The sequence below is a fragment of the Prionailurus bengalensis genome, chromosome A1, assembly GCF_016509475.1.
Source record: "Prionailurus bengalensis isolate Pbe53 chromosome A1, Fcat_Pben_1.1_paternal_pri, whole genome shotgun sequence".
NCBI classification, from domain to species: Eukaryota; Metazoa; Chordata; class Mammalia; order Carnivora; family Felidae; genus Prionailurus; species Prionailurus bengalensis.
The window spans coordinates 225,140,986-225,168,068 of NC_057343.1; the positions used below are offsets into that span (position 1 = coordinate 225,140,986).

The 27,083-nt window shown below is 35.4% G+C and overlaps 1 protein-coding gene across 5 annotated transcripts in view; it reads left to right on the forward strand.

Annotated features, from left to right (window-relative positions):
- Positions 1 to 19,654, forward strand: part of CDH18 (cadherin 18) — a 1,036,719-nt gene extending 1,017,065 nt beyond the window's left edge. For 2 of the 5 annotated variants that reach the window (XM_043600783.1, XM_043600789.1), the window contains 2 exons: positions 8,930 to 9,181; positions 17,231 to 19,654. In XM_043600783.1, coding sequence (XP_043456718.1) covers positions 8,930 to 9,181; positions 17,231 to 17,721 — 743 coding nt within the window. In that variant the 3' untranslated portion in view covers positions 17,722 to 19,654. The remainder of the gene's footprint in view (positions 1 to 8,929; positions 9,182 to 17,230) is intronic. The other 3 variants (XM_043600792.1, XM_043600798.1, XM_043600791.1) reach the window with 3 other exon arrangements.
- The last annotated feature ends 7,429 nt before the right edge of the window (positions 19,655 to 27,083 follow it).

Sequence of the window (27,083 nt, forward strand, 5' to 3'; positions counted from 1 at the left end):
TTAATCTGTAAGGGGGCATGCGTTGTCCGTGCTGTATAAGGCAGTGATCTAAGCTGTCCAGAATGTTAAGAATTAAAACACAAAGCTCCTGCTTTCAGGGGACTTGCCGTCTAGTTGGAGAAAAGAAGATGTTATGAAATGTAACTTTTAACTGAAGGCAGTGACACTTAGATCACTAAAGGTTGTACTGAAACGTGATTTGACTTTAAACGATAGAATCCGATCCGCCAGGTAGAATGAATCTGAGAATACTTTTCAATTAGACTGGAAATCAAGACAGCAGAAAGGTGACAGAATGCAGCATCATTTAGAAGAATCTAGCCAGGGACATGTGGTAAGGCAGAGACACAGGCGTTTTATTCACTATTCAGGACACACGAAGTATTAAGTACACTGCTATCTATGTCCCATGCTTAGAAAAAAAAAAAAAGATTCTGCCATTAATCCTTTATTTGTCCTAGTACAAAATTGTGGTGAATAGAAAATTTAGTACTTAACGAAAATCTTCAATATTTATCTGGAAAATTTTGACCCTTACCTATTAAAATACTGAAGACTTTGATTTGGAAAGTAACCAAGTGAAGAATTTCTATTTTTTTTCTTTTTACAACATATATAGCGAAATATATATTGTAAATAGGTTTGTTTGATAAATGACCTTATTTATCACTAACTAACATGTCACTAATAATACAATTTTATTTAAAATTAAAAGCCAGAGTTCAGAAGATAATTTTTAAGTCGCAAGCATCATCAAATTACATTACTCTAAAACAACAAAAAAGCATGAAATGCTTCCTGATTAAAATGTAGTTTTTCTTATAATCACCTTCTCTTGAAATTGTAATAGGTAAGCTTCACTTTAGGCTCAAAAACTCACATTGTTTAATTCCAGCTTCTTAACCAAATATCTATAGCTAATGAACTCTGGTCATGTAACCAAGTCTGTGAGTATAAGCTTATACAAGGGTTCTGTGCACACGATTGTTGTATTTATTCATTTTGTAATATAAAAGTGTAATCTAATCCCCCAGTATAAATTATCATTAGTCTACCAGGTAAGACTGTTCCGCTTCATAGTCTTTATGCTGCTTTCTTGAGGGACTAGGTTTTATTTGATGCAAGGAGATTTGCCAGCCTAATTCCTAGGCTTAATTCTAATTGTCAAGTGCATTTGTAAATCTTACAGATTTTACACATGGAAGAGAGAATTTATAACTATGTGTATACTTGTATCTCTGTTTGCAGGGTTCCAAATCACATATAATAAGGCTTTCAAATTTGAAAATCCTTATAATTTTGTTGATAATTTGCTATCTACTCATATTTGTCTCTCAGTTTTCTTCTTTAGATATGCGTTTTCCACTTTGATAGACACTCCCATTCTTTAAAAATGAATGAGTCCGGGGCGCCTGGGTGGCGCAGTCGGTTAAGCGTCCGACATCAGCCAGGTCACGATCTCGCGGTCCGGGAGTTCGAGCCCCGCGTCAGGCTCTGGACTGATGGCTCGGAGCCTGGAGCCTGTTTCCGATTCTGTGTCTCCCTCTCTCTCTGACCCTCCCCGTTCATGCTCTGTCTCTGTCTCAAAAATAAATAAACATTAAAAAAAATAATAATAAATAAATAAAAATAATAATAATAAAAATAAAAATGAATGAGCCCATACGACTTTTTTACATAAATGACCTGCCCCGGAAATTACCATTTTAATACAATTAAACAAAAGATTCTGTAGACTATCCTATTCTGGTTGTTTCAACCTTTTGAAGATTTTGATTTTTCCTTGTTTTTATTACCTTTACTTGTTTCTTGGTAGTATTAATTCATACTTCTGAACATGAAGGTCATATCATTTGTAACTTGTCTTACGAGTTTTAGCAAAATACTTAAAAGGCACTGTTGGAAAGTACTGTTTTCCTTGTGATTATTTGGGTTTGGTGAAAGGCTATCTGAGTTTACACTGAGTTTAAGATAAGGACCATTTTCAAATTTGACTATTTTTTTTTTGTTTAGGTTTTTTTTTAATTAATTAATTAATTAATTAATTTATCTATTTTGAGAGAGAGGGAGGGTCAGTGAGAGAGGAAGTGAAAGAATCCTACACGGGCCCTGTGCTGTCAGCGCAGAGCCCCATAACAGAGCTTGAACTCACGAACCATGAGATTATGACCTGAGCCAAAATCAAGAGTTGGACACAACCCACTGAGCCACCCAGGTGCCCATCAGATTTGACTTTGTTTAAAACCTCTTAAAGAGGTGTCATTTAGGGCCTTTTCTTTCGGATTTCACAGTCCATTGGTTTGAAACACATCGGAAGCCATGAAGAGCCTTGATGTATAGTTTGTACTTCTTTCGTACCGTCAGGTTTCTCGTAGTCAATATTCCCAGAGTTTATTTTTGTCCTTCAAATGAGAACTCGCAGCTGGTGCTGTAATGTGCTTAATTTCTCTGCAGAGTCTAACCATTGAAAATTCCGTTTTTAACCACAGGGCTTCGAGAGACCATTTAGCCATTTCTCCCAATTCCTAAATAAAACAACACCCCGCAGTCCTGAGAATATGGTTGCAGACGATGCCTCCAACATCCTCTAGTGGATGTGGTAGCAGCTGGGCCCTGCTGAGTCACTTACCTGCAGTCTCTGGTGAGGCTGAGACACGCTGTTTGGGTTCTAGTAGGGATCCCCCTTCCCTCCCAGTCAGATCTCAGTCCTCCTTACTCGCATGTAGGTGGTCACACCTGCTAGCATCATACTGTCCTCTAAGGGAAAATAGAGACCCAAAGCTTGACTAGGAAGAAGGCAGAGGGTTCATATGCCATCTTGAGCCTAAAATCGGAAAGCGTGACTTCAAATGCAGTGATTTGTTTTAATGGCCATTTTGCTCTACATAGGAAAATATTCTTTTGTTCTCTTCTTAGTGATTTTAATCTCTGTTGATTTTTGTTTTTACTTTTATATATTTTTCCTAATGTATTTGGCAGACCCTACCTCCTCTCACCTTTTTTTACTCCCACTCACAAAGGAGTGACAGCAAAGGACTGTTCCGTCCTACTGTTCTCTAAGCACAAGTATAAAAGTAGACAAAGTAAAATGTGCCTAATATTTACCATTCCATGCCACTTTCCTTTTTGTTTTCCTTTTGTGAAACTGTAGGTTATTCTCTGCTTTAATTCCTTCCTGGCTCAGAAGGACATAATGCCCCAGGAGTCACCTCCTCTACCCTCTGCTCTCAGGCAGGGGAAACATTAAAACAACTTCATAAATAGGGTCATGTGTTCACTTTTTCAAGCTAAGGATTTATCCTCACAATTTCCTTCTGTGTTTACAAATTTAGTGACTCCAAACGTAATATCTTCTACTTTGATTCATCCATTCCCACTAAAAATAATAGTATTTGTTAAAGGTATGTGACAAATAATGAGTAGAGGGCTTCTCTTGTAGTTCGTATACTTGTCTCTTTTTTTTTCTGTAAACAACCCTTATCTCTCCTTCTACAATTATTATATTATTGTGGTATGGTTATGAATTATTTTGAATTTGGGGCTGGCTTTCTATTTTAAAAGTTTCTGTTTTTTTATCACCTTCTCCACTCTTATTAACACTCTTATGCATGTTCATATGTGTTATTCATGAGCAGATTTGCTGATACTCTTCAAAGTTCATATTTTTTTCTTCATATGTACTTATATTTTTTTGTCTCTAATACATAGTCTTGTATAGAGAGATGGACATAGTTGATGGTAAAGAGGAACTGAACAGTTTCAAATGCGGTTTTAAAATGTTGATAGTAGATAGTAGCTTCTTTTTGGGAAAGACATTTTCCTGCTGTGAATGGAAGATTAAGGCTCAAAGGAAAATGGCAAAGCAGCTCAGAATAGCTATTGCCTGGCATCTGATAAAGAATAGATATCGACAAATTGATGGCTAGGCGCCTTTAAGAGCATAGTCTACGTTTCTCTATGTACTTGGTGGAGCCAATTAAGATAATTATAACTATTTTACCAACATATATCTTTTTTAACGACTCTGAAAGCAGAAGCCTTAGACAATGGATGCTTGTGTTTATCTGGGATTTAAAGATGATCAAGAAGGAGTGTGGCAGATGGTCAAAGGGTTGACATTCCAGGGTGCAAATAAGAACATAATGACATATTGGATCATACATTCGTGATTTGGCAGAAAAAGCAAGGGAGGCCAGGAGGATGTTTCAAACTTAAATGAACAGGCAGAATCAGGAGGCTGAAAATTGATATTAGGGCAATTCTAGGGTCAAAGAAGGGGAAGTCAGGAAGCAGGAGAGAAGCAATAAACATTTAGTAGAGAGCTTGAGGAGGTAATGCTGTTGAAGTGTTAGAGGATATGTAAGTTCATTTTCCTTTTAATGTCTTAATACATGTCAACATAATAAGGAAACTGTAACAAAAGACAAGTTCCTGCTGAGTGTAGTTCAAATCATTATTTATCAAGTACCTATTATGTGAGAGGAGCTGTACAGGCGGGCAAAAGAGCATTGTTTCATGCATGGTCTCTGATAATAGTTAAATTATGAGTATATCTTATTGCTGCTGGAAGACCAGAAAAAAAAAAAAAGGAAACAATATGAAGTCTTGCATATTTATCTGTCTGGTGAAATTAAGTTTCTAGTTCCTAGCTTTCTCTTCAGACATTTAAAAAAAATTTTTTTAAGTTTAGTTCAATTAGAGATCCACATCTGGGGATCTTAAATACATCTGCTGTTCTGATGGATTTAAAAATATTATTTTAATGTCTGCTGGCTGTGCTTGAGAGAAAGCCTATCTTTATACCTGTATTATCAAACAAAGAATCCTATGAAATGGTGGGGAGTGTATGGATGTCTAATAATTTAAGTTTTGAAGAACACATAGTTTTAATACCAAGATATAGGGCAATTTTGGACTTTAATATAAGATATGTTTTTGCCCCAGGGAGTATTTAAAAAGCATCCCTTATTTTAATTTAAATTCTATTACAGTTTATATAAGTAGCACAGTGATTAGAATCTTTCAAGGTCTTTCAAAATATTGAGCAAAAAAATAATAGGACACATACTATTAGCTCAAGAAAATTATGTCTGAATTCCAGAAGCAGTATGCAACTTGCATTATACTATCCTACTCTGTAGCCTTCTGTCCCTGTAAAAGCTTAGAGGTTGCAAGTGTACCTATGAATTCACAAAACATTTTATTGTGAATATTTTATTGTGAATCATCAGCCAGTTATGAAATCCCTATAGTTCTTGTAGCTCCAAAGTGATTTTTTATCTTACTATGATTGCTTTTCCAGTCATCACAATGTTTTCTTAAAGTGTCTACATGAAGTCAGATATTGCATATCTGTATAGCAGTCTCCTTACATCCTCTCCTATGGACCATAGCTGTTTACAAAAAAGAAATAGAATATATATATATATATATATATATAATTTATAGTTTTATTATATATTTATTATATATTATATATAGTTATATATAGTTTCATTATATTATTTATAATATTATATATTATTTATAGAATAAAGAAATAGAATATATATACACATATATGTGTGTGTGTGTGTGTGTATATATATATATAAAGGATGCTTTGACATCTGTGTTGAAAGAATAAAACACATTCAAGGCTATTTCCAAATTACACTGAAGATACACTTGCTGGGAATATCAGGAATATATTCCAGAAGACATTAATAACTAAGAGAATCTCCCGATTTTTCTGGCCATTTTCTGAGACCCTTTGGTCACCACCTAAATCCATATGCAACATGTAGAATTTTCACACTATTGCTTCAAAGACTCTTTGTATGACAGATTTTTCTAAAATTTTTGCCATCCCAAAGTCCTCTCAATACACCCCCTTTGGGTTAAAATAGAACTTTTAAGGTGGTAAACCCAAAAGTATGCACAGTGTTTCAGTGCAGTCTTCTCACTAAAGAGATTCATAGATAGTCCATATTTTACTGAATGATTCCAGTACTGTTTAGTTTATCTGAACTTCCTATAGCCTATTCCTGCATTCAGAGATACATATTACAAAATAATTGCTGTTACTCATCTAATATGCATCTTTATTCACATTGTTTTAGTTGAAATTCTTTGTGCTAGCTGTCCAATATCTTCTTGAATCCTAACCAAATATATGTTCCTGGCTTCCAAGAGTCCTATGAGCTTGTGTCTTCATTCAAACTATTGAGAATCAGAATTAAGGACCAACCTTGGGTACACATTGTTAGAGACTGTCCTTTATTTAGCATTGATAATCAGTGCTTTTCATGTTCCATCCTGGTATGGTTGATCTTTATTGAGCTCATATATTTTTATCCACTTGGAAATGAAGATTTTCTATATTGCTTGGTTTATTTTTTTAATTATACGTCAAGTTTGGGATTTGTTGTTGCTCTTGAAACCTAATTTTGCAGTTTCAATGAAACAAATTTTATTCTCTGTATAAAAATACATTGTGTGTGTGTGTGTGTGTGCATACATATCTTCTTACCTCTTTCATTTTAGTTCAAAGTTTTCTTGTTCAAGTTCAGTGAGCCTTCAGCCAAGTACATTTTTTGCAGTTCCAGTTAGGTACACAATATCCCATTTGAAGAGCTCATTATTCTGCTCTGCTAAATCTTTCTAGGTAGGAAGCTCTTTGCTTCCTGAATCCTCTTTTCTTTTCAAAAGTCAAACCTACAGCTGGAAAAAAAGAAAGAATAGTTTTACGTCTCTGTGTCTGAGAGCTTTCTATTTAAGAACTTAAGGTGTACCAGAAACATGTTCTGGATTTCTTTTTGTTTCCGATCGTGTTTCTGACTGCATTTCCAATAATTATTCTGAAAGAGAGTATGCCTCCAGATTAAGAATCTAATGTGTACACTAGGCCGGAGCCATAAAAAGGGGTCCACAACTACCATTGCATGTTATATCATTGTACATGTTATTAACCACGTTTATTGAAATCAGGGACCAGTGCCTTCCATCTCTTCTTTGGAGGCCAGCAGTGGGATTCTCAAACATGTTTGTGCCTGTGAACACTTAGTTCATACCTTTTCCTTAGACTAGGGAGCTGCACGTGTAGGCAAGTTTATATTAATCATGATGCAACGTCCTACAGCTGAGAGGTGCGCTGCTTCAAAGCTCAGGTCTCTGGGCGAGGGCTTGTGACTCTTGTAATTATACAATACACATGATGCAATTTCTGCATTTTTTCTTTCTCAACTTGCTTCAAAATAGACAATCAATATTTTTTTTCTTTTCCACTGGGTAAGAAAATCTTTTCTAATTTGTCATTGGGTTATGTGTGCTCTTTAACAAACCTTCAGTTATGTATATGTGTGCACATAAATGATCATATGTGCATATGATTACAAAACCATATAATTCATGTGTTTTATTACATTGAATATTTGAAAAATGTGTTATCTTTCTACTGCATTAATTTGGCAATATGAAATCAAGAAAATATAACTGTACGGTATTTTATCATGGCTATCTTAAACATACTCCTAGGTAATAGCATTTCAATTTCCAGAATTAAAAAAACAAAAAGATAAACGAATCCCTAAGTGTAATTGTCTAATGAGTCACTTACTTTTTAGTGAATTAACTAAAATTAATTAATTAGTAATTAACCTGTAGGTGTACTTGCAGGTTAGATTCTCTGGAAGAAAGCTCTGACCTGGAGTTTAGAGGGCAGACTGTTTACTGCAGTGTGCAGTTGGGATCAGCGTCTGTGAGGCAGTGGAAGGAAGCAGGTTGAGCAGCGTGAGACATTGAGCTTCCGTGCAAATTTAATGCCTCGTAGTTGGCCCAATAGTAAAGCTCTGGAACTAAACCTGCCTTTCACTGTGTCTACATTCAATGGAAGTGGCTCCACCTTTAGAACCTTGAAGCAATGAGTCACTGATGATATGCTGCTCCAGAAGGATGCAACACAGGGCCAGGCGATAACGTGCAAGTAGGGCAGCTACTTATTCCGTGCAGGGGGTCTGCACAGCACATCTAAGTGTATGCCAGAAGGGTCTTTAGACCAACAAACTTGTTGGACTGAAGAATAACAGTACTAAGATAACCATATACTATGTGCACTTGAGAACATCAGTGTGATTGGAGGTGAATTGGTAAAAAGGCAGTGTGATGTTGTGGTTTGGGAATGTATTGGGGTTGTATCCTGATTATTTACTAGCTCTATAACTTTGGGCAATTTATCCTCTGGGACTCGGTTTCTCTATTTTTTGATTATTATATACAGTAAAAATGATTTTTCCTAAAACTTAAGACACTTAACATCTTCCCTCTATAATCTATAATCCAGAGTGACTATGCAAGCAATTAATATAATAGATAGAATTTTGAAAGCACATAAAAAGTAGAATTAACTATTTTATTCATCATTAACTTTCCATGGTGTGCCTACTATATAACAAGAGTGCTTCACATCACAACTAAATCTGAAAAAGTTTATTAATTGATCTGGTCTCTCCACAAATATATTATCTGTACCAGTGGTCCTTGGGCTTTTTTGTACATTAACATCATCTGAATAGTTTGCTAATGCCTGTGTTGAGTCACCGGGTTTGGCGTGGGGACCACTGTCTCGTTTCAAAGTTAGGACCCATTGGCTTGAATCTGTATTCTTTTAAGTCTTTTTGCCTTCATGTCCATGTCCAACATGATTGCTTCTTCATTCCCCTGTCTTCCTCTCTTTCCCTTCTCTTTAAATTTTGGCTCAATTGATTTTCCAGCTCGGTATCTCAATTTAAGAACATAGCTTAGTCACTCTTCACGGATCGCCCCTTCCTGTTCCTTTGTCCATTTCATAAACTAAATTAAAAAAAAATACCCATTTTATCCATTAAAGGAAATGTGAATCTTGACCGGCGGCTTTACTAAGTACATTTTGTTTTGCTTATGTCTGTCATAGATAACACAGCCAGCATTCTGACAAGGCGGAGGAGATTTAGTCGAACTATTCAGGATGTGTATTATCTCCCCATTATGATCTCTGATGGTGGAATCCCCTCTCTCAGCAGCAGCAGTACCCTCACCGTCAGGGTTTGTGCATGCGAGAGAGATGGGCGCGTGCGGACCTGCCATGCGGAAGCGTTCCTGTCCTCGGCTGGCTTGAGTACAGGAGCCTTAATCGCTATTCTGCTGTGTGTTGTCATTCTCCTAGGTAAGGTCACCCAACTCCTAATGTTGTATGATGGCGATTCCTAATGTACCGTATGGTGGCCAGCAGTGCATTAGAAAGGAGAGACAAAGAAAATCACTTGGACGGGACTTAAAAATTAGGAACCCAAAATTTGGACCACAAAGTATAGCTGCACAGACTTCCTTTTAATTAACTTTCTCAATACCCGAGCTGATGGAGAGAGACTTGGATTGAAATGTGAGTGAAAGAGTTGAAATGTCAGAAGGAAAGATAGGTTCAGAGAGAAATCTTTTTGGAAAGGATCTATTTGGGAAATAATTGATATTAAAAATTCTAAATACCACATTGAAGGAGCTTTTACAATTTATTTCAAAGAATATAAGTGACATGATTCTCAGATGAATCTCAACGCCGTATAAAAATAGATTTCTTGTGGAAACTTCTATTAGCCTAAGATATTACTTAATCATCAATGTTAGCTGAATTTTAAAGTACAAAGTCTGAATCATTTTGGCGTTAACTATATTACATTTTATTAAGTTTAATAGGATTTTTAGTTGAGATTTGCATTACATTTCATTTTAATAAAAAATAAGATACTTCCTCTAATTATATATATATATATTATCATTTTAATAGTCTAAGTCTAATCACAGCCACACTTGAAGCTATTACTGTAACCTCTTTAGAATCGCTATTTCAACAAGACCACAAATCCGAGAAGTAGACATAAAGAATCGTTCTGTTTTGTTCAGAGGGTAGATATTTATTTTCCCAGCATGTCCACTCCCTTCTTCCTTTCTCTTAGCATCTTTATCTTTTGCTCATTTTTTCAGTACTGTGTACACGTGGGGCAAAATTAAAAAAAAAAAACAAAACTATATGTTTTGTGGAGACAGATGTTTTGTTTTGTTTTGCAAGGAGTGTTCCTTGTTTTGTTTTTGAGGTTAAAGATAAATCACTAGTATGGAAGGAGTGAAGAGCAAGGCAGAATGAGGCTGGGAAGTGGAATGCATGGTTAGGCAGCTGTGAGACAGTTTGGGTCTCCATTGAACATGGTAGATGGTGGGTTTTGTTCTCGGCGTGTCAAGAGACATTTCAAGCAAGATAATCCATTCATAACATGCGTATTTGGAAACGATGAGTATAAAGGAAGTAGAGAACAAGTCTCATGATGGCGTGAGAGCATGTAGGCAAAGCAATTAGGACAACAGTGCGGCTGTCTTGCTCAGCCCCCTTTGGACTAGCATAGTTAGAGCGCAGGTGAAGAGTAGTAGATAATATCAAGATGTTTTAGGTGAAATCAAAAGTGATCTTGGATAATATGATGCAGATCCCCGGGTGAACATTTTTTATCAAAATCTTAACAGAATGATTAATGGAAGTGCCTACGATTCATTTCAAAACTGCCACATGGAGAATTTCATGTCAGTGAGCTAATATCTAATGCTTATGACATAGTGTATTTTTTATTTTATTTTTTTTAAATTTAAGTTTATTTATTTATTTTGAGAGAGAGAGTGCAAGAGGCAGAGAGAGAGAGAGAGAGAGAGAGAGAGAGAGAGAATATCCCAAGCAGGCTCCCCACCATCATTGTGGAACCCGATGTGCGGCTCAAACTCACATACAGTGAGAGCATGACCTGAACCAAAATCGAGAGTCGGATGCTCAACGGACTGAGCCACTCAGGTGTAGTTTTCTTGAAACAAGTTTCCAAGGGCTAAAAATAAAAGAGCTGACAAAAAAGCGATCTTGGATAGATTAGATAGATGTTGTCTGAGTTAGAAGAGGTTCAAAGAAGACTTTTCATCTCTTGCTGAATGTGGTTGCTGATCCTCACTGAGCTGAGGATCAGAAGTGCATGTTGTTGAGGTCACTACAGCAGGAGACTATAAAGAGAGAGAGATAATAAACTAGGCGGAGCTGTGACGAGCTCACGTGTGGTCCCAGTGTCAAGAAGGATGTGATAGCAGTACAGAGGGAAGGGACGTTCAGAGAAGAAGGAGGAATAAGTGCAAAGTATAATGTCATCAAGGTCAAAGGAAAAAATAACATATCGAAAAGCACAGACCATCCAACAGTATCAAAAGCTGCTCAGATATTAAATAAATTTTGTAGCTAAGTCTACCAATCGCACTTAGCAACAGGGAGCATGGAGGTTCATTGCACCGCCGTGGAAGTGTTTCACTGTAGTATAGTCTTACACTAGATGCGTGGTAGAAAAGAAAAACAGGAAAACCAGGCTTTCTCAATTTTACTTACTTATATATTGATTGGTCACAACTGCTATTTGCTAAAGACATTTATGTATTGCTTTTTTTTTTTGCATTTGATAATTGAAACAAAAACACACAAAGCCAAAATGGAAAATAAAATAAAAACAAATATTGATTCCTCTATGGTTCCTAACCTAAACCACAAAGAATAGAACCCAGTAACTTTAGTATAATTTCCTCCAAAGTCCTTATTCTGAAAGATAGATCATTATCTATTATGATTATAGAGTCACATTATCTTTGCCTTTGTTTTCACTTATTACCATAAAACCATCTTTGTATGCTAAGGTAAAGGCTTAAAAAGGTAATTGAAAATGTTAATATACAGGCAAATGTAAGGTATATTATGTAGAATAACATTTTATTTTTTCATGAAACAATACTTTCCTTTAATTGACTTTATGAAAATGTCGTTTCTCCTCTGGGGTAAATAAGAGAGCATTCTAAATTTTATGCTCTCCCTCAGGACTAATGGAACAAAGGTGTTATTTAATATGTTTACTCCTTCATTTTTTATTAAAATTCAAAAGTGTTTTTACAGTTTTATCCCAAGGTTGCAGAATAATTTCTTAAGTTTGGTGTAAGCAACTATTATTTATAATGTAATTTTAATTTTCATGAGATTTTAAGGGTTTTTATTGTTATTCAGAAGATACTTAGTCAAGAGACTTAGAATGTAGTCATTTTTAGTTTTGAAATAATGTTGGCTAATGTATGAACTTTTAATTTTCAAGGAAAATATCAGCTATACCAGAGGTAGTGAAACTTTATTTTAGAACTTTTTTTTTATAATTCTGAAATAATGTTAAAAACTAACAGCTATACAAATGATGAAATTAATATATTAATAGTGAAATATGTTTTAGTTATTAGCTGTTTGTGGACATTACTTGTATAAACACAGTCCTGGTTTTGCCACTAATTAACCATATGATCTCGGGTAATCTTTACAGACTCTTGTTTCTATATACAAATCTATAATAATAAAGCATCAATTAGAAAAGAACTTTAGAGTTCTATAAAATTTACATTTTTGTATAGGATAAATATGATTCAGTATTTTGCAGTATGGTCAGACTCCACCTAAATGTATATCAATTATCTGAAATTGGTGCTTGAAAACCAATGAAACTCTACTTGGAATGGTATACGTGCAATTTTTCAGTTAGGTTATGTTCCGTCAAGATTACTGTTTAAGATCATTTTTAAATAGGATGAATGGGAGAGAATTTAGAGTGACCCTTTATGATGCACTCAGAATTTAGTTCTACAGGAAGGGATACCTGGAGTTCTCTTTCCCTTCCAGGGATCTGACATTTCTTTCCCAACCTCATCCCATCACATGTGAGAGGGTCCAGAGCCAGAGCAGGTGGTAGAGCAAACCTCAATCACACTTGGGACACAACAAACCTTTCAATCAGGCTCTGAATCAGACCTCTGGCATCAACCTATAAGCCCACACATTACATAAAAGCAAGTGACTTAGATGAGTCCAGCAGCTGGACTATTCCTACTCTTGGATATAAATTTCCTGATAAATGAGAATCAGGGTAGATTTGATGTGAGGAGAGTGAGGGATTAGGAGAGAAATGCGGAGGTGGTGAGGAGCTAAATGCCAACCAGTTTGTCACCTGTGATATCTTACTTAACTGTGTGGGATCCTCTTGGTTTGAAAAAAATAAGTTTCCTTGACAAGTGTAGGGGCACCTGGCTGGCTCAGTCAGTTGAGTTTCAGGCTCTTGATTTTGGCTCAGGCTGTGATCTCACCGTTCATGCGTTCGTGCCCCCCATTGGGCTCTGCGCTGACATTGCAAACTCTACTTGGGATTCCAAGTGACTTAGATGAGTCCAGCAGCTGGACTATTCCTACTCTTGGATATAAATTTCCTGATAAATGAGAATCAGGGTAGATTTGATGTGAGGAGAGTGAGGGATTAGGAGAGAAATGCGGAGGTGGTGAGGAGCTAAATGCCAACCAGTTTGTCACCTGTGATATCTTACTTAACTGTGTGGGATCCTCTTGGTTTGAAAAAAATAAGTTTCCTTGACAAGTGTGGGGGCACCTGGCTGGCTCAGTCAGTTGAGTTTCAGGCTCTTGATTTTGGCTCAGGCTGTGATCTCACCGTTCATGCGTTCGTGCCCCCCATTGGGCTCTGTGCTGACATTGCGAACTCTACTTGGGATTCTCTCTCTCTCCTTCTCTCTCTTCCCCTCACATGCTCTCTATATCAAAATAAATAAATAAACTTTTAAAGAGAAAAAAAGAAGTGCCACTAACTGGTATGACCAATAGCCCAACAGCTAATAAAAAGTAATCTTCCTAACTTGGGCCACCTCCTTTCTACCAAACTTAGCACCAACATATGATCATATAAACAAGAATGAAGTGATATTTATGGGTAATAAAATCTGCTCTGAAAAATATTTTGGGGGAATATGTTGGGAGTCAGTATGGAATGTATTCAAATGCAAGCTGTGTGACAGTTCAACTTATGAAAACTCAGACCCCTTTAGAACTCCAAGTGCTTTGGGATCGTATATAAATAAATGAATAAATGAATGAGTGAATGATGTGAGAAAGGAAATATAAAAATGTTTCCCCAAATTTTAATTCCTCCCTAACTAAAATAAATTAGTAAAACTCAATAATTCATTTTAATTTTCTTAAATAAAAAGAATACAATGGATTTAAAATTCCCGATCAAACTGAAAGAGAAGAAAATGAAATATACTAGCCCAGAATAAAATAATCATTAGAATAATGTCCTTTCCAAGGCACCTGGGTGGCTCAGTTGGTTAAGCATCTGGCTTCTGCTCAGGTCATGATCTCACAGTTCATGAGTTTGAGTCCAATATCAGGCTCTCTGCTCTCAGCACAAAGCTTGCTTTGGATCTTCTGTTCTCTTCCCTTTCTCTGCCCCAACCCCTGTTCCCACTCTCTGTCCCTCTCAAAGTTCAAACTTAATTATTATCTATATTTTGAATCAAAATATGTCACAAATATTTTTTTTAATTTGGGAAAATAAGCAAATGTAACCAAGTATAATAATAAACCCAGCATGATCTCCTATATTTCATTAGGCTGATATGGCACTAATATTGGTGAAGAACGCAAATTACATCCACAATTTGCTAAGACTGCTGATCACATTCTCCCTGTTATACATGCACATAAATTCCCTTGAAATCAACAACCAACCATTTTAACATAAAGAAAAGTAACTTGATTTATTAACAACGGTAAGACATTTTACTAGAATAAACTAGGCAGTCTGTAGAAATAGATGATTTAAGTTAGAACAACCCCCTTTACTTAATCATAAAGATGAACTGAACATATATATTGGATGATAAATCTACACCTCTGAATGGAATGAAGTAAGTTACTTGAGGATGGGGCCCTGAATTAGAAAGCTCTAAATGGGATTTACACTAAAATAAATAGGAAGGTATTAGATGCATATTCGCTGAATTCAGCAAAAGTCTGTTTTTTTCCTCCCCCAGAAATAAAGTGCTATATTAGATAATGTCTCTCAAGTATAAGCAGCATATTTGGGAAACTATTTTTAAATAGCATGACATTTGTGAAGCAGGGTCACATGTACTATCAGCTTTTCATTCCCAGCTTTCTCTAAGCATTGCATTCCAAACACAGCCACTCATCGCTTCCCCATGTGTGCCGTAATCTCCCCCCATTGTGTTCTGCCATTACCTAGTCAGTATCCTTTTATTCCGGACTTCTCAACATGATTTTCTGACCCTTTATATAGGTGCTCTGTCTTTTTTTTTCCCTCATTCCTAGAGGCACTCCTTGCCTTTTCTCTGAAAAATTAGATTCTCCAGTACACTGTAACCATCTCTTTCCATATATAGTGAACTTCTCTCACACAATTATCCTTTGCACTTATGGCTTGAAAATCTGTTTCTTTTCCTCTTTCTATTGTCATCTTAAAAGCTCATGCACACTATAATATCTAGTTGAGAAAAAGACAAATCTCATTTATTGTATTATTTAGGGATATCCATAAAAAATGGGTGGAATTATAAAGAGAAACAAGGAAACAGTAATGATAAAGTAAGAGTAGAAGTAACTTTTTAGAAGTATAAGGGAAAGGTCAACTTCTGGGGTACTGGCTATGTTCTTTATCAGAGGATAGCTAACCTGGTGTTTGTTTGTTTTACAAGATACATATCATTAAGGCTGCCAGGTAAAATACGGTATAGAATTGTGAATTTCAGGGTGCCTGGGTGGCTTAGTGAGTTAAGCATCAGACTGTTGATTTCAGCTCAGGTCATGATCTTGCTGACAGCATGGAGATTGCTTGGGATTCTCTTTTTCCCTGCCCCTCTCCTGCTTGTGCTCTCTCTCTCTCTCTCTCAAAATAAACAAATAAACACTAAAAAATAAATATGAATTTGAAATAAATATATATATGTCTGTAGGTGTATATTCGGTGTGTATGTGAATATATAGCATAAGTATGTCACATGCTATACATAAAAATTGTTTCTATATATATATTTATCTATGTATATACATATATGTACATTATGTACACACATATACGTGTCCTACATGCCATTTGAATGTACTTCTTTGATTATTATACTTTAAAGAATGTTAATAACAATGAACATAGTAACTGCTATCATAAAACCTAGAATACCAGCTGACCGAGAACATTCTGTAGAGCAGAAGTAAAGAATATTGGATCTAATAGCACAAAATAGAAGTGGAGTAATTCTTTCTCTTTAGTAATGGCTTCCTATCATCAAATAGAAAGATGTGAAAATACTGAGAAACAGCCAAAGGAAAGTGCCCAAGACCCATTTACATCATTTCATCTAATGGTTGTGGCATTATTGATAATAATCCACATGCCCAACTGGTCACTCAGTTCCCCGTTCTGTGTTTTTTTTTTTAAAAACAAAATGGGATAGGTAATGGAAACTCATCCCCTTTGGTGTGAGAAATCTCAGATTACAGTCTAGGTGCTTCCGCCAGTCACTTGTGTGATCTTAGACTTGGATCTTAGTCATCCATGTAATTTCTCTTGAGCCTCAGTTTCCTTGAGGAAACCCACAGTTTGCCATGAGGATTAAATTACAAAGTTATATAAAAAAAATGGGCAATGTGAAAAATTCGTGTGAAATAAAAATTAGGTACAAATAAACTAACATCTTGTACAGCTTGATAGATAGATGCAGTTATGAATGTCTGATGATATTGTAAAGGGTAATGGACAAGAGAGATCAACCATGTAAAATATTCCTGCTTTGATTTCCTACAAAGCATCAAAAGTCAAGGGTTTAAGGTAGGGGTTCCCTCTTCCCATTTAACAGAAACTGAAAAATCTTTCCTTTAGTGTATATACCTAGAAGGATTAAGAATCCATAGATAGAACAACATACACCATTATTCTTCCAGCCAAAATTCTGTTTTGCTCTTTCCCCCTCTGTTTCCCTCAGTGTGAAGACCAGATGGTTAGCCCACAGTGAACTAAGAATCCTAAACACGTAACACATGTGAATGTTACGTTTTTCTAGAGAAGATCAGTGATTCTCAATGCTTTAAAGGGATATTTTTATTTTATTTTTTACATTCCTTGAGATGATAAAAAAACAAAACAAACAAACAAACAAACACTTCAAATGTTTTCCAGAGAGTCGGGGATCAGGGTTGTGTTACAATGCACGCCTAAACGAAATGTAGTTGGTGACATTGCTGATGTCAAGTCTACAAGAATTTCCTTCCTTTCTTCTAACTCTTCATCCTCTTTCCATTTTTCTTCAGCAATCGTAGTACTTTTTATCACCCTGAGACGCAGCAAAAAAGAGCCCCTGATCATTTCAGAGGAGGACGTGCGAGAGAATGTGGTCACCTATGATGACGAGGGGGGCGGGGAGGAAGACACGGAGGCCTTTGACATCACAGCCTTGAGGAATCCTTCTGCCGCCGAGGAGCTCAAGTATCGGAGAGATATTCGACCCGAAGTGAAACTCACCCCCAGACACCAGACATTGTCCACCCTAGAAAGTATAGATGTTCAGGAATTTATTAAGCAAAAACTGGCAGAGGCCGACCTAGACCCCAGCGTCCCCCCTTATGACTCTCTTCAGACTTATGCCTATGAAGGTCAGAGATCGGAGGCTGGCTCCATCAGCTCACTGGATTCAGCAACCACACAGTCAGACCAGGATTATCACTACCTTGGAGACTGGGGACCCGAATTTAAAAAGTTAGCCGAACTCTATGGAGAAATAGAATCTGAAAGAACAACTTAGGGGGTTAATTCTGGCAAACCTTCTAGAATTTGCTTCCTGAGCAAGTGGAGATACAACCTCAGCAATGGCAAGGAAGACACATGGAAACAGTACTTGGAACTGAGCAAGCTGGCCACAGCTACTGTAGAAACAAGTGCCCTTTTCATGATCGAAACGGGGTCATTTAATCAGAAGAGAGTCAAATTAAAAAAAAATATATACAGAGAAAAAGCTATTGTTCCTTGTGTATATTTTCAATTGCTCAATAAAGTCTGTGGTACTGTTTAATTTAAGAATACCTGAATGAAGCCAAACAATGAAGTTTGTTTCAATATCTTGTGATTTCTTTTCAAAGGCAAAACTAAACCCAAAGGGTCCAAATCACTTAGGACTAGGGGTGGTATGCTGAGACATGAAGATTGTGCAGGTAATCAGGACCTCGTTTTCCACTTCTCTGTGTGGACTCTTGAGACCCACACTCTGTTACTGTGCAAGATCTTATTAGCATCGTGTTGTGTTCAAATGCCATGAGGTTTATCCAGTATACCGGGTCCCGCCACCATGGACTTGTATGCACCATTTTCCTTTGCCCTCCCCACTTCTTTTCTCCATACGAAATCGATGGAACATGGGGACTTGCTGCTTGCTCTCTAATGTATGCAATTTCTGTGCACCACTTGTGCACTGCTCTGAAGACAGAGACCACTGTCTCTGTCCTGCCTGCCCTCCTTTATTTTCACAAAAGAACCCCCGCCCTTGTTGTGTTTGTTTGTTTGTTTTTAATCGATAGAATGAATGGTTTCAGTAAGATATACTCAGATAGTCTGATATGTCAGGGAAAGGTTTAATTTAAAAAAAATAGTCACACACCTTATCCTACATAAAACATTGGAAAACTCGATTATTTTTTCCAGTCTTTTTGCTTTCGTACTTTGAACTCCGCGGTTTGGATCATTCCGATACCTAAAATTAGCTGTTGGACATTTTGCTGGTTGGTTTAGACGTCGGTTTCATTTGCTTATTTGTATGCACCTCACACGGTAGCAATGTAATCTGAAAAGATGATACTCCAATTTGAGTAATTCTTACAGACTTTGGATCGGCTGACCTTTATTCCTTACACACGTTCAGATTGTCCCTGTCTCACTGACTGCTTAGCTCTTACCTGTTTGGGATCTATGGCAAAATGTATAAGACTGAAGGCAAAAATATAGCAGCTTCACAGTTACTATCCTTGGAAACGTACCTCAAAGTCTCTGAGCTTCAGGGTCCCAAACTGCAAAGTAGAGATGGTAAAGACTTCTGCCTCTCTCCCGGGCTTGTGTGGGGATCAATAAGCATCTGTAAAAATGCTTTGCGCACTGCAAAGCGTTCTATTGTGTAAAGGCTTGCAGGCGCTATCTGATTTTCTAATTCTATTAGCTTATAAATATATAGTTCCATACATTTGAATAAAATATTATATTATCGTGAGAGAATTTCATAAAACTTTCAACAGTGAAGCAACTGCTAGCTAAACATATAATACGCAAGTTTAATTATTTTGGTATTTTCCCAAATAAACTAATTTTCTTCAATTTTCTTGGTTTTTTTTTTCTCTAAAATTGTTTAGATTATATTTTGCTGTTGTTGCTAAGCATAATGGTCCTATCCTCCAGACATGACCATATTTATATATTGCAGATAGATTGGAATTTTGAAACCCACAAATTACGAATTATCGCAAAGAGGAATCTATCCTTTGCTCTTTGAAATTTATCAAAATCTAGCGTCCTCAAAGTTACATGGCATTTTCTGTCTGATTCTACCTATGTGCAAAATTTAAATTTTGCCTCTGTTTGCAACTGCCCTGTGCTATCATATTTCAGTTTTCAGGTGTGGGAAGTGAGTTTAACTTGAATAATTCTGTGTTCTAAGCCTGAGGAATAAAATTTAATTTAAGTTTTTTACAACATTTTAGCTTTCCAGATGCTGCTTTATCATTTTTTATATAGTAATGGTGTGAGTTCTGGTATAAAACTGTATCAGAAGAAATACTCAGGGGCTTTGGGGAATAAGCTCTGGAGATACATACTCTGATGACACTGATATTGGACTACATTCACCATGAAAGTACCCCTTTGGAGAACTACTATGGATTCGGGTGTTAGGACTTTCCTATATGCAAAGAGAAGCTGGAAGGTCAGGTTTTGGAACTGCATTGCATTAGGCTTTGGATTTAGATCTTTGATAAAGTATTCACAACCTTTATTTTGCTTTGTTTTGTTTGATTTTGGTTTGTTTTCTCAATATTCACCTGGTAACTTTACAGATGGGGGTTTGAAAGATGAAAATGTATATGTACGTTTAACCACTTACATAAAAGCCAAGGTCCTCTGCATGGTTTTGGGTACTAAAATACTTTCCAGAATTTGTGGGGGGAAAAAAAGCAACTCAGTTCCATCTAATTTTATTTATTTGTTTGTTTCATTGTTTTTAAAGTTTTTTTTTTTTTTTTTTAATTTATTTTGAGGTAGAGCATGGGCAGGGAAGGGGCAGAGAGGAAGGGAGGGAGAGACAGAATCCCAACCAGGCTCTGCACTGTGAGTGCAGAGCCCAGTGCAAGGCTTGAACTCACGAAACGTGAGATCATGACATGAACTGAAATCCAGAGTCAGATGCTTAAATGACTGAGCCACCCAGGCGCCCCAGATCCATATAATTTTAATTGCACATTATAATGATAATGGATTTCTTCTGAGCTCCTATGTAATATTAAATCTAATATGGAGGTAAAATAGAGCTTCTGTAGCCCTGAGATACTATGTTTCTGTGTTGATTTATTCTAGAATTTTGTTAGTGTAAGCATTCCAAGTGTATATTTTATATGAACTCTGAAATCAGGCAATTATTATGAATTAGATCTCATTTTTTTCTGCTAGTTTGAGATAAGAAAAAAATGATATATAAATGCTCTGCAAATAGACTTAAATAATTTTAAGAATATCTTGCTTTAAAAACTCCAGTTTGTCAGTGTCAGAAGAAAATTCTCAATGACGTTACTGTGCAAAGAGTTTGCATATGAACTCTGAGTATTTAGTAGCCACAGACAGTTAGCTATGAATCATATGTGACTCCATATAGAATCAGGTATGGAATCACTCATGTATCTTGAAAAACACATTTTGTAAGCCTTATTGCTATTTACACATCTAAATAAAATATAGCTTTGAAATCAATTTACTTATTTCTACTAAAATAATTTTCTACACAGACCCTATACAAAACGGTGGCTACTAATTAGAGAATTATATAAACAATTATAATAATTTTTATCCAAGGTGTTTTTTATGAGAATTTTTAAATTCCAGATAGTCTTTGTGCAAACACTGGAAAATTAATAGCTCTTTCAGGAATCACTAAAGATGTATCATCAGAAATTCTTTCTATAAGAAATCTGTACAAACACAGATTTGAGGTGGAGATTGACAACAAAATTATCCTTAAAATAAGGCTCTATAAAAAATTAACTTGTGACTTTTCTTTAACCTGGTTAAAAGAAGAAAAATATTCTGAGGGAAATTTCATTCACATAATCACACACACACACACACACACACACACACACACACACAATATGGCTTCTTGAAAAATATTTGGAGAGTAAAAGAATACTCAAAGTAGTGACTTGGATATTGATGTGATCCAAATATGTGATGTATATACAAAATTTGAGTACTCAACATGTGAACAATTGGCCTTTATTTTGTATCCAGTCTTGGGCTAACCTTTTAGTCCGTCAATGATTAGGGCTGATTCACAAGGGTGTTTACACAGAGCAGACAAAATTGTTCTAAATCAAAATTTTATAAATGATGATTTAATGGACACAGTGCAGCCATTACACATTAGCAAATGCTTTGTGATCTTTTGTATACCACCATGTAGTCAGAAATATGGGTTGAAAGGGGAAGGTATATTGAATCCACCATTTTTGGCAGTGTAGAAAGCTTCAAAACAATTACTCAGTGTTAAATTTGTTCTTACAGACCTGCGTAGGTTTGATTTGTTGTCTCCTTTTTGGTTTAGTTGAATATATAGAGAAAACAAACTGGAATTCAGATAGACTCATTCATTTCAACAGCTATCAAGAAGTGCCAGTTAAGTAATAGGCATAGTGGAACACACATGTATCCAATATTTTGGGGTAAGTAGTCTTTGCTTTTTAGTATGGACACTGTTTGATTAGCTATTTAAGAAATTAGAACTCTAAAGCTGATTATTCTGGAAAGAGGAAAGAGTCCCATATTTCAAACTCAAATTGTACTTAGCTTCAAGGTATGATAACATTCAATTAACTCACTTGGCTTTCAATTTCAAGAACAGAACAAGTCTCAGAATAGTTCTTGGGAGATATGCAACTCAAATTCAAATTTTCTCTCTTTCTCTCTCTCTCTCTCTCTCTCTCTCTCCTCTCCCCCTCTCTCTTTTATCCCTTAGGATTAAAGGCAAATTAAATATTATCTGAAAGAAAACCATTTCAACTTTTATTTTCCACCTCATCTGCAGAAGGTAAATCTTTTTGCAACGTAAATTTAGAAATCTTCTAAACCCTAGAGTCAAAAGTAGCTCACAACCATTTGAAGATAAAACCACCACAGAAGCCACTCTTTTCCAAAGATTCCAAATACATCATTTTTAAATGAAAATTCAGCGCTCTTTAACATGTGAAAAGATGTATTCTTAACTTTTACTTATATCAGTGAAAGATGTAGTTTTGTTGTTGTTTTGTAAATAAGGAAGAGATCAGAGGGAAACAGAACACATTCTTCTTTGAAGCATTAATACAGGGGGGAAAAAGAGCTCTTAGGCTAGTAAGGCATGATTACATTTATCTACTTACTGAGTCTACAAAAATGAAGGGTCTTTACCCTTCAACACTACAAAGACATCAAACCTATTTTAGTAATGATTCATTTTTAAAGTCTTAGGTGAGAGTGAATGGAGAAAATAGGCATTTAAGGACTCTCAAAATTATATCCTGTGAGGAAGGCATGTGCCATTTACAGATTAACGTGGGTTCACCAAATGGTCTAGTCCTATTGCTCAGCAATATTAGCTTTAGAAGTAAGAAAATGGGCCACCCAAATAATTTCATCAAGGCAATTTTTCACATGTCAAATGCATCAGATTCTTACTCTACATCATCTACTATCATTTTCAAAGTGCTTTTCAAATGTCTTAGTTTCAAACAGAAATTCACTCGATCTAACATTTATTAATTAAGTTCATCTAATGATGCAGTACATGTAAGATACTATTCCAGGCACTGAAAAAGATGTAATATATATGAACATTATATATATGTATATTATATATATATATATATATCGATGGTATGTTTTATCAGCAATGAAATTAGAGTCTCTCTTGAGAGTTAAGGCTGACATATAAAAAGCTATAGACAATATAATATAAAGCAAAAAGTAGCAAGTGTTCTAAAAGAGTCTTGAACACCATACTAGGGAAGTTCCCAGTATCACTCTGAAAGTGTGTCAATACTGTGCAAAACTGGGAGCACTCTCTATAGGACACGAAAATGATATAGGGCGAGGGGGGAGTAGAATAGAAGGGACAGCTTATACAAATGTACAAAGATAGATTATTCTATATGGAATAGAGGATTCATTCAGGGAAATAATGATAATGCAAGATGTTATGAAAACTTGGATTTAGATTTAAGGTAATTGAATGAAATCTACTCATTAAGCAATGTCATTGAGTTTATTTTCCCCCCCAAACAGAACAGTGATGGTGGCCAGATTTCTCTTTTAGGTATCTGAGTCTTTTATTAACATCTATGATTCAGTGAAGATCTATTAAAGAAAGATTCTATAGTTATGTATACCAGCAGAAGAAATATTAGACCGACTTAACTCATTTCCAAAGGATGATTACTTATTTTAGGAATATACTTGAGAAAAAAATTCATAGGTGATGTACATTGCAGGTTTGATTGTTGGAGTCATTTTATCAATTTATTCATTATAATACAAATAAATTAAAATGAGGGCAAGAAATATTTCTGAGGGCAATATTTATTCATATAAATTTGTTCTTAACTGGATAAATGTATCATTTTCATCATTGTTTTAGGTAGAAAAATATTTCAAGGAAAAAAATAATATCCAAATACCAAAGACTGAACAGAGGCCTTATTAAAACTACCAGTTATTGTTTAATAATTATTTTTAATACCTAACAAAAGATGTCACATGCTCTAGGGTTTCATAATATAAAAATTTCCATTTGGATTTATTTTTAAAAAGTGGCTATCATTCCACAGAAAGATTCAATAATTTGTTAATATCACAGGTAGACTTAGCCTGAAAGCCCACCTTTTATACCTTCTATTTCTCACTTTTTCTTCCTTCACATTTACTTGCCTTTTTTTTTTTACGACCCCTGAGTAGCTGTGTTGGAGCAATTTCTATATTTCATGTATTTTTCAGAACAAATTCAAGAAAATGTTTTTCAGAAATAGAAAGTAGTTATCATGTTATTTTCAGGGTTTTGATTTTCAATGCATTTTCTCCCCCTCTGTCACTAATCATGCTCTTCCTCACCAAAAAGTAATAAACGAAAATTGCATTCAGAAAAATACTCTGTGAAAATCACTTTTTGAGCTTGAGGTTTCATTCCATGATGGGATTGGGTTTTGTCACTCTCGCAGCCCTGTGCATCTGCAGACCCTTGGGATTCATTCTGAGTTCATTTTTTCCAAGATAGCCGGGGTGGGGGGAACGTCATTTTTGTTCATTTGAAATTTATTTCAAATATTTCAAAAGGCTTTGAATATATTTCCTAAACCATTGAAATTATAAATTAAAATAAAGCTTTACTCTTTGCAAATCATTTTCAATATCATGCTTTAAATGTTTAAAGTACAATTGTCGTTTTCAAAACAGAAGTGTAATTTGGTCAATACCCTTTCCTTCATTTAAAAGAAAAGTTAGATAATTATTTTTCTGAAAAATTAACACGGAGTACATCTCCCAAATTCCATCACCTAAGTTATGTTTTCTGTTTCTGATTGCACACATTTCACAATGATTTGACAATGGTAGTATGTGACAAACAGCATATCAATAAAATACCACATTAAAAATTACTTTTCATTGTACCTCATAGTTCAGTGCTTAATCTTCTTTTAATTTGTATTTCACTAAATTCTCCTCAGAATATGATTTCTGAGGCCTGGAAATATATATACTCCTTCACCTGCCTCCTACCATTTGCCATTTTGTTTCAGTCAGTCAGTCTTAAATTAGTCACCTCATCTGTATCAGTTTCTGTTTGAGAGAATCAATGATACAGGAAAGAGAAATTCTTTATTGGGACAAACCGTCTTGAAAATAACCAGGTCACAGCTCAACTTCCTTTCTTTTTTTTTTACAGCTCAACTTTCTTGATTCCTACTGAAAGTTTTGAGTTAAAATATGAAACTGAAACTGGGGGAAAAAAACCCTTAGGTTTAAGAATCTAGGATTCAGAACACATAGTAGGAATCTCTGTATGTACTTGCATGAGTTTAAATGTCAGTGAAAACATTGTTTAAATTCTCCTTCAGTTTCAAATGGAAAGAGTAATATCTTATATTTATCTCACAGAATTGTTAGGAATACCGGATGTGTTTTTTGTGTATAAAACACAGAAATGAGAACATTTCTTTGGCAAGTTGAGTAATCTTATTATTATAGGTTCTTTTTCTTTTTCTTTTTCTTTCTTTCTTTTTTTTTTTTTTTTGGTCCCCTCCTTGGCCTCAAAAAATTATTACTTGGGTTATATATTACAGGAATGAAAGCTCTGCATAGTCTCAAAACAGGCTAAGCACAGAGATATGTTCTTCATCCAAGGAGGCAAAGAAAAAGAGCCATTCCAATATTAGCCCACTGGATCCTTCTTTTCATCATTCAGAGGACAAAATAAATTATAATCTCTATTTAACTGTATGTATTGGATTTCCCTCCATACCTTTAGTACACAAAAATCTCAACAAAATTAGACTAATACATTAGAATTACGTATGAATCATACATACTATTTATTGACTTCTCTGTTTCAGAATATATTTTATAAACACAGGTTTCTCTTGTTACATAATTATTAAAAATGTGAAAGGTAGTTCTTGTGATTTTTTTGTACAAACAATAAAAATATTTAGATCCAAGGTATTTGGTAGTTTATAAAAAACTTAAAATGCAAGGGAAACAAAACTCATAGCATAGCTATGGAATATATTTTGCATGAACAAAGAAACACACTTCTATGACCTCTGGGAGGTCTTTGACAAAAATTACAGGAACTCTATCATGTACAAAAACACTATGTTATTTTATAATAATTAATAAACAACCCAGAATAATAAATAGTCCAATATCACACAGTGCTTGCAAATTCGTGAATGGAGTAGATACGATGCCTAACATAGAGGAAAACCTGCACCTCCTTTGAAATCTATCTTCCTCTCTATTTTATCCACAACCCAGGAAAAGCTGGTTGTTGATTGCTAGTTACGCATTATTCATAGTGGTCTCTCCAGTAGAGAATAGAGCCTATTCTCCAATTTCAATCAAAGAAGAATGTTCCTATTTAAGGAGGCATTGAACAAAATAAAAATGATTTGGTAAAGGCTACTTCATTGTCAGACCATAAAACTTCATATTCTACATGTAGGAAAGGAAACACTTGTTCTCAGAAAAGATACCTTCCTTTTGAAGAAATTAATGTCAGTGCATTTCATTAGGACACAGTAAGTTAAGAATATTAACTCAAGTCTTGTTGGAAACAACAGCATATTTTGAGGAACTTTTGGATTTCCTCTGTATCCCAGTCATACACCAGCCCCTCTCTGTTAAATGGCGGCCTAATCTTCTTGTTCACCGAAAGGTAGATGTCACTAATTAACAGAATATAACAAAATAACAGAAGTCCACATTTTTCTCTTTCTCTTTCCCAAATCTTATTCTGTCTCAAGAAACAAGTTTGACATCTAGGACATTTCAAAAATCCCTCTGCAGTTATCTTCAATAGCTACGTATTTCTCTGTCAGTTAAAGAATTGTTCTCTCACATTTTCATTCAGCCTTTACTCGAAGAAAACCATTGAAGAATTTGTTTTAAAGCACCATAGAAAAGGAAAATCAAAGTGTTGGTGAAGTACTACGGTTTTCTGAGAGGGTTACGCCCTCACACATTTAATCACTGATTTTCACCAGCGGCTTCTTAAAGACGACTGACCAACAGCCTAACCAGGTTATGCTTAATTGTTGGAAGAACACATTAAATAATGAGGGAACTGATTTCTTTCACCCCCCCAAATAAAAATTATGACATTATTACCAT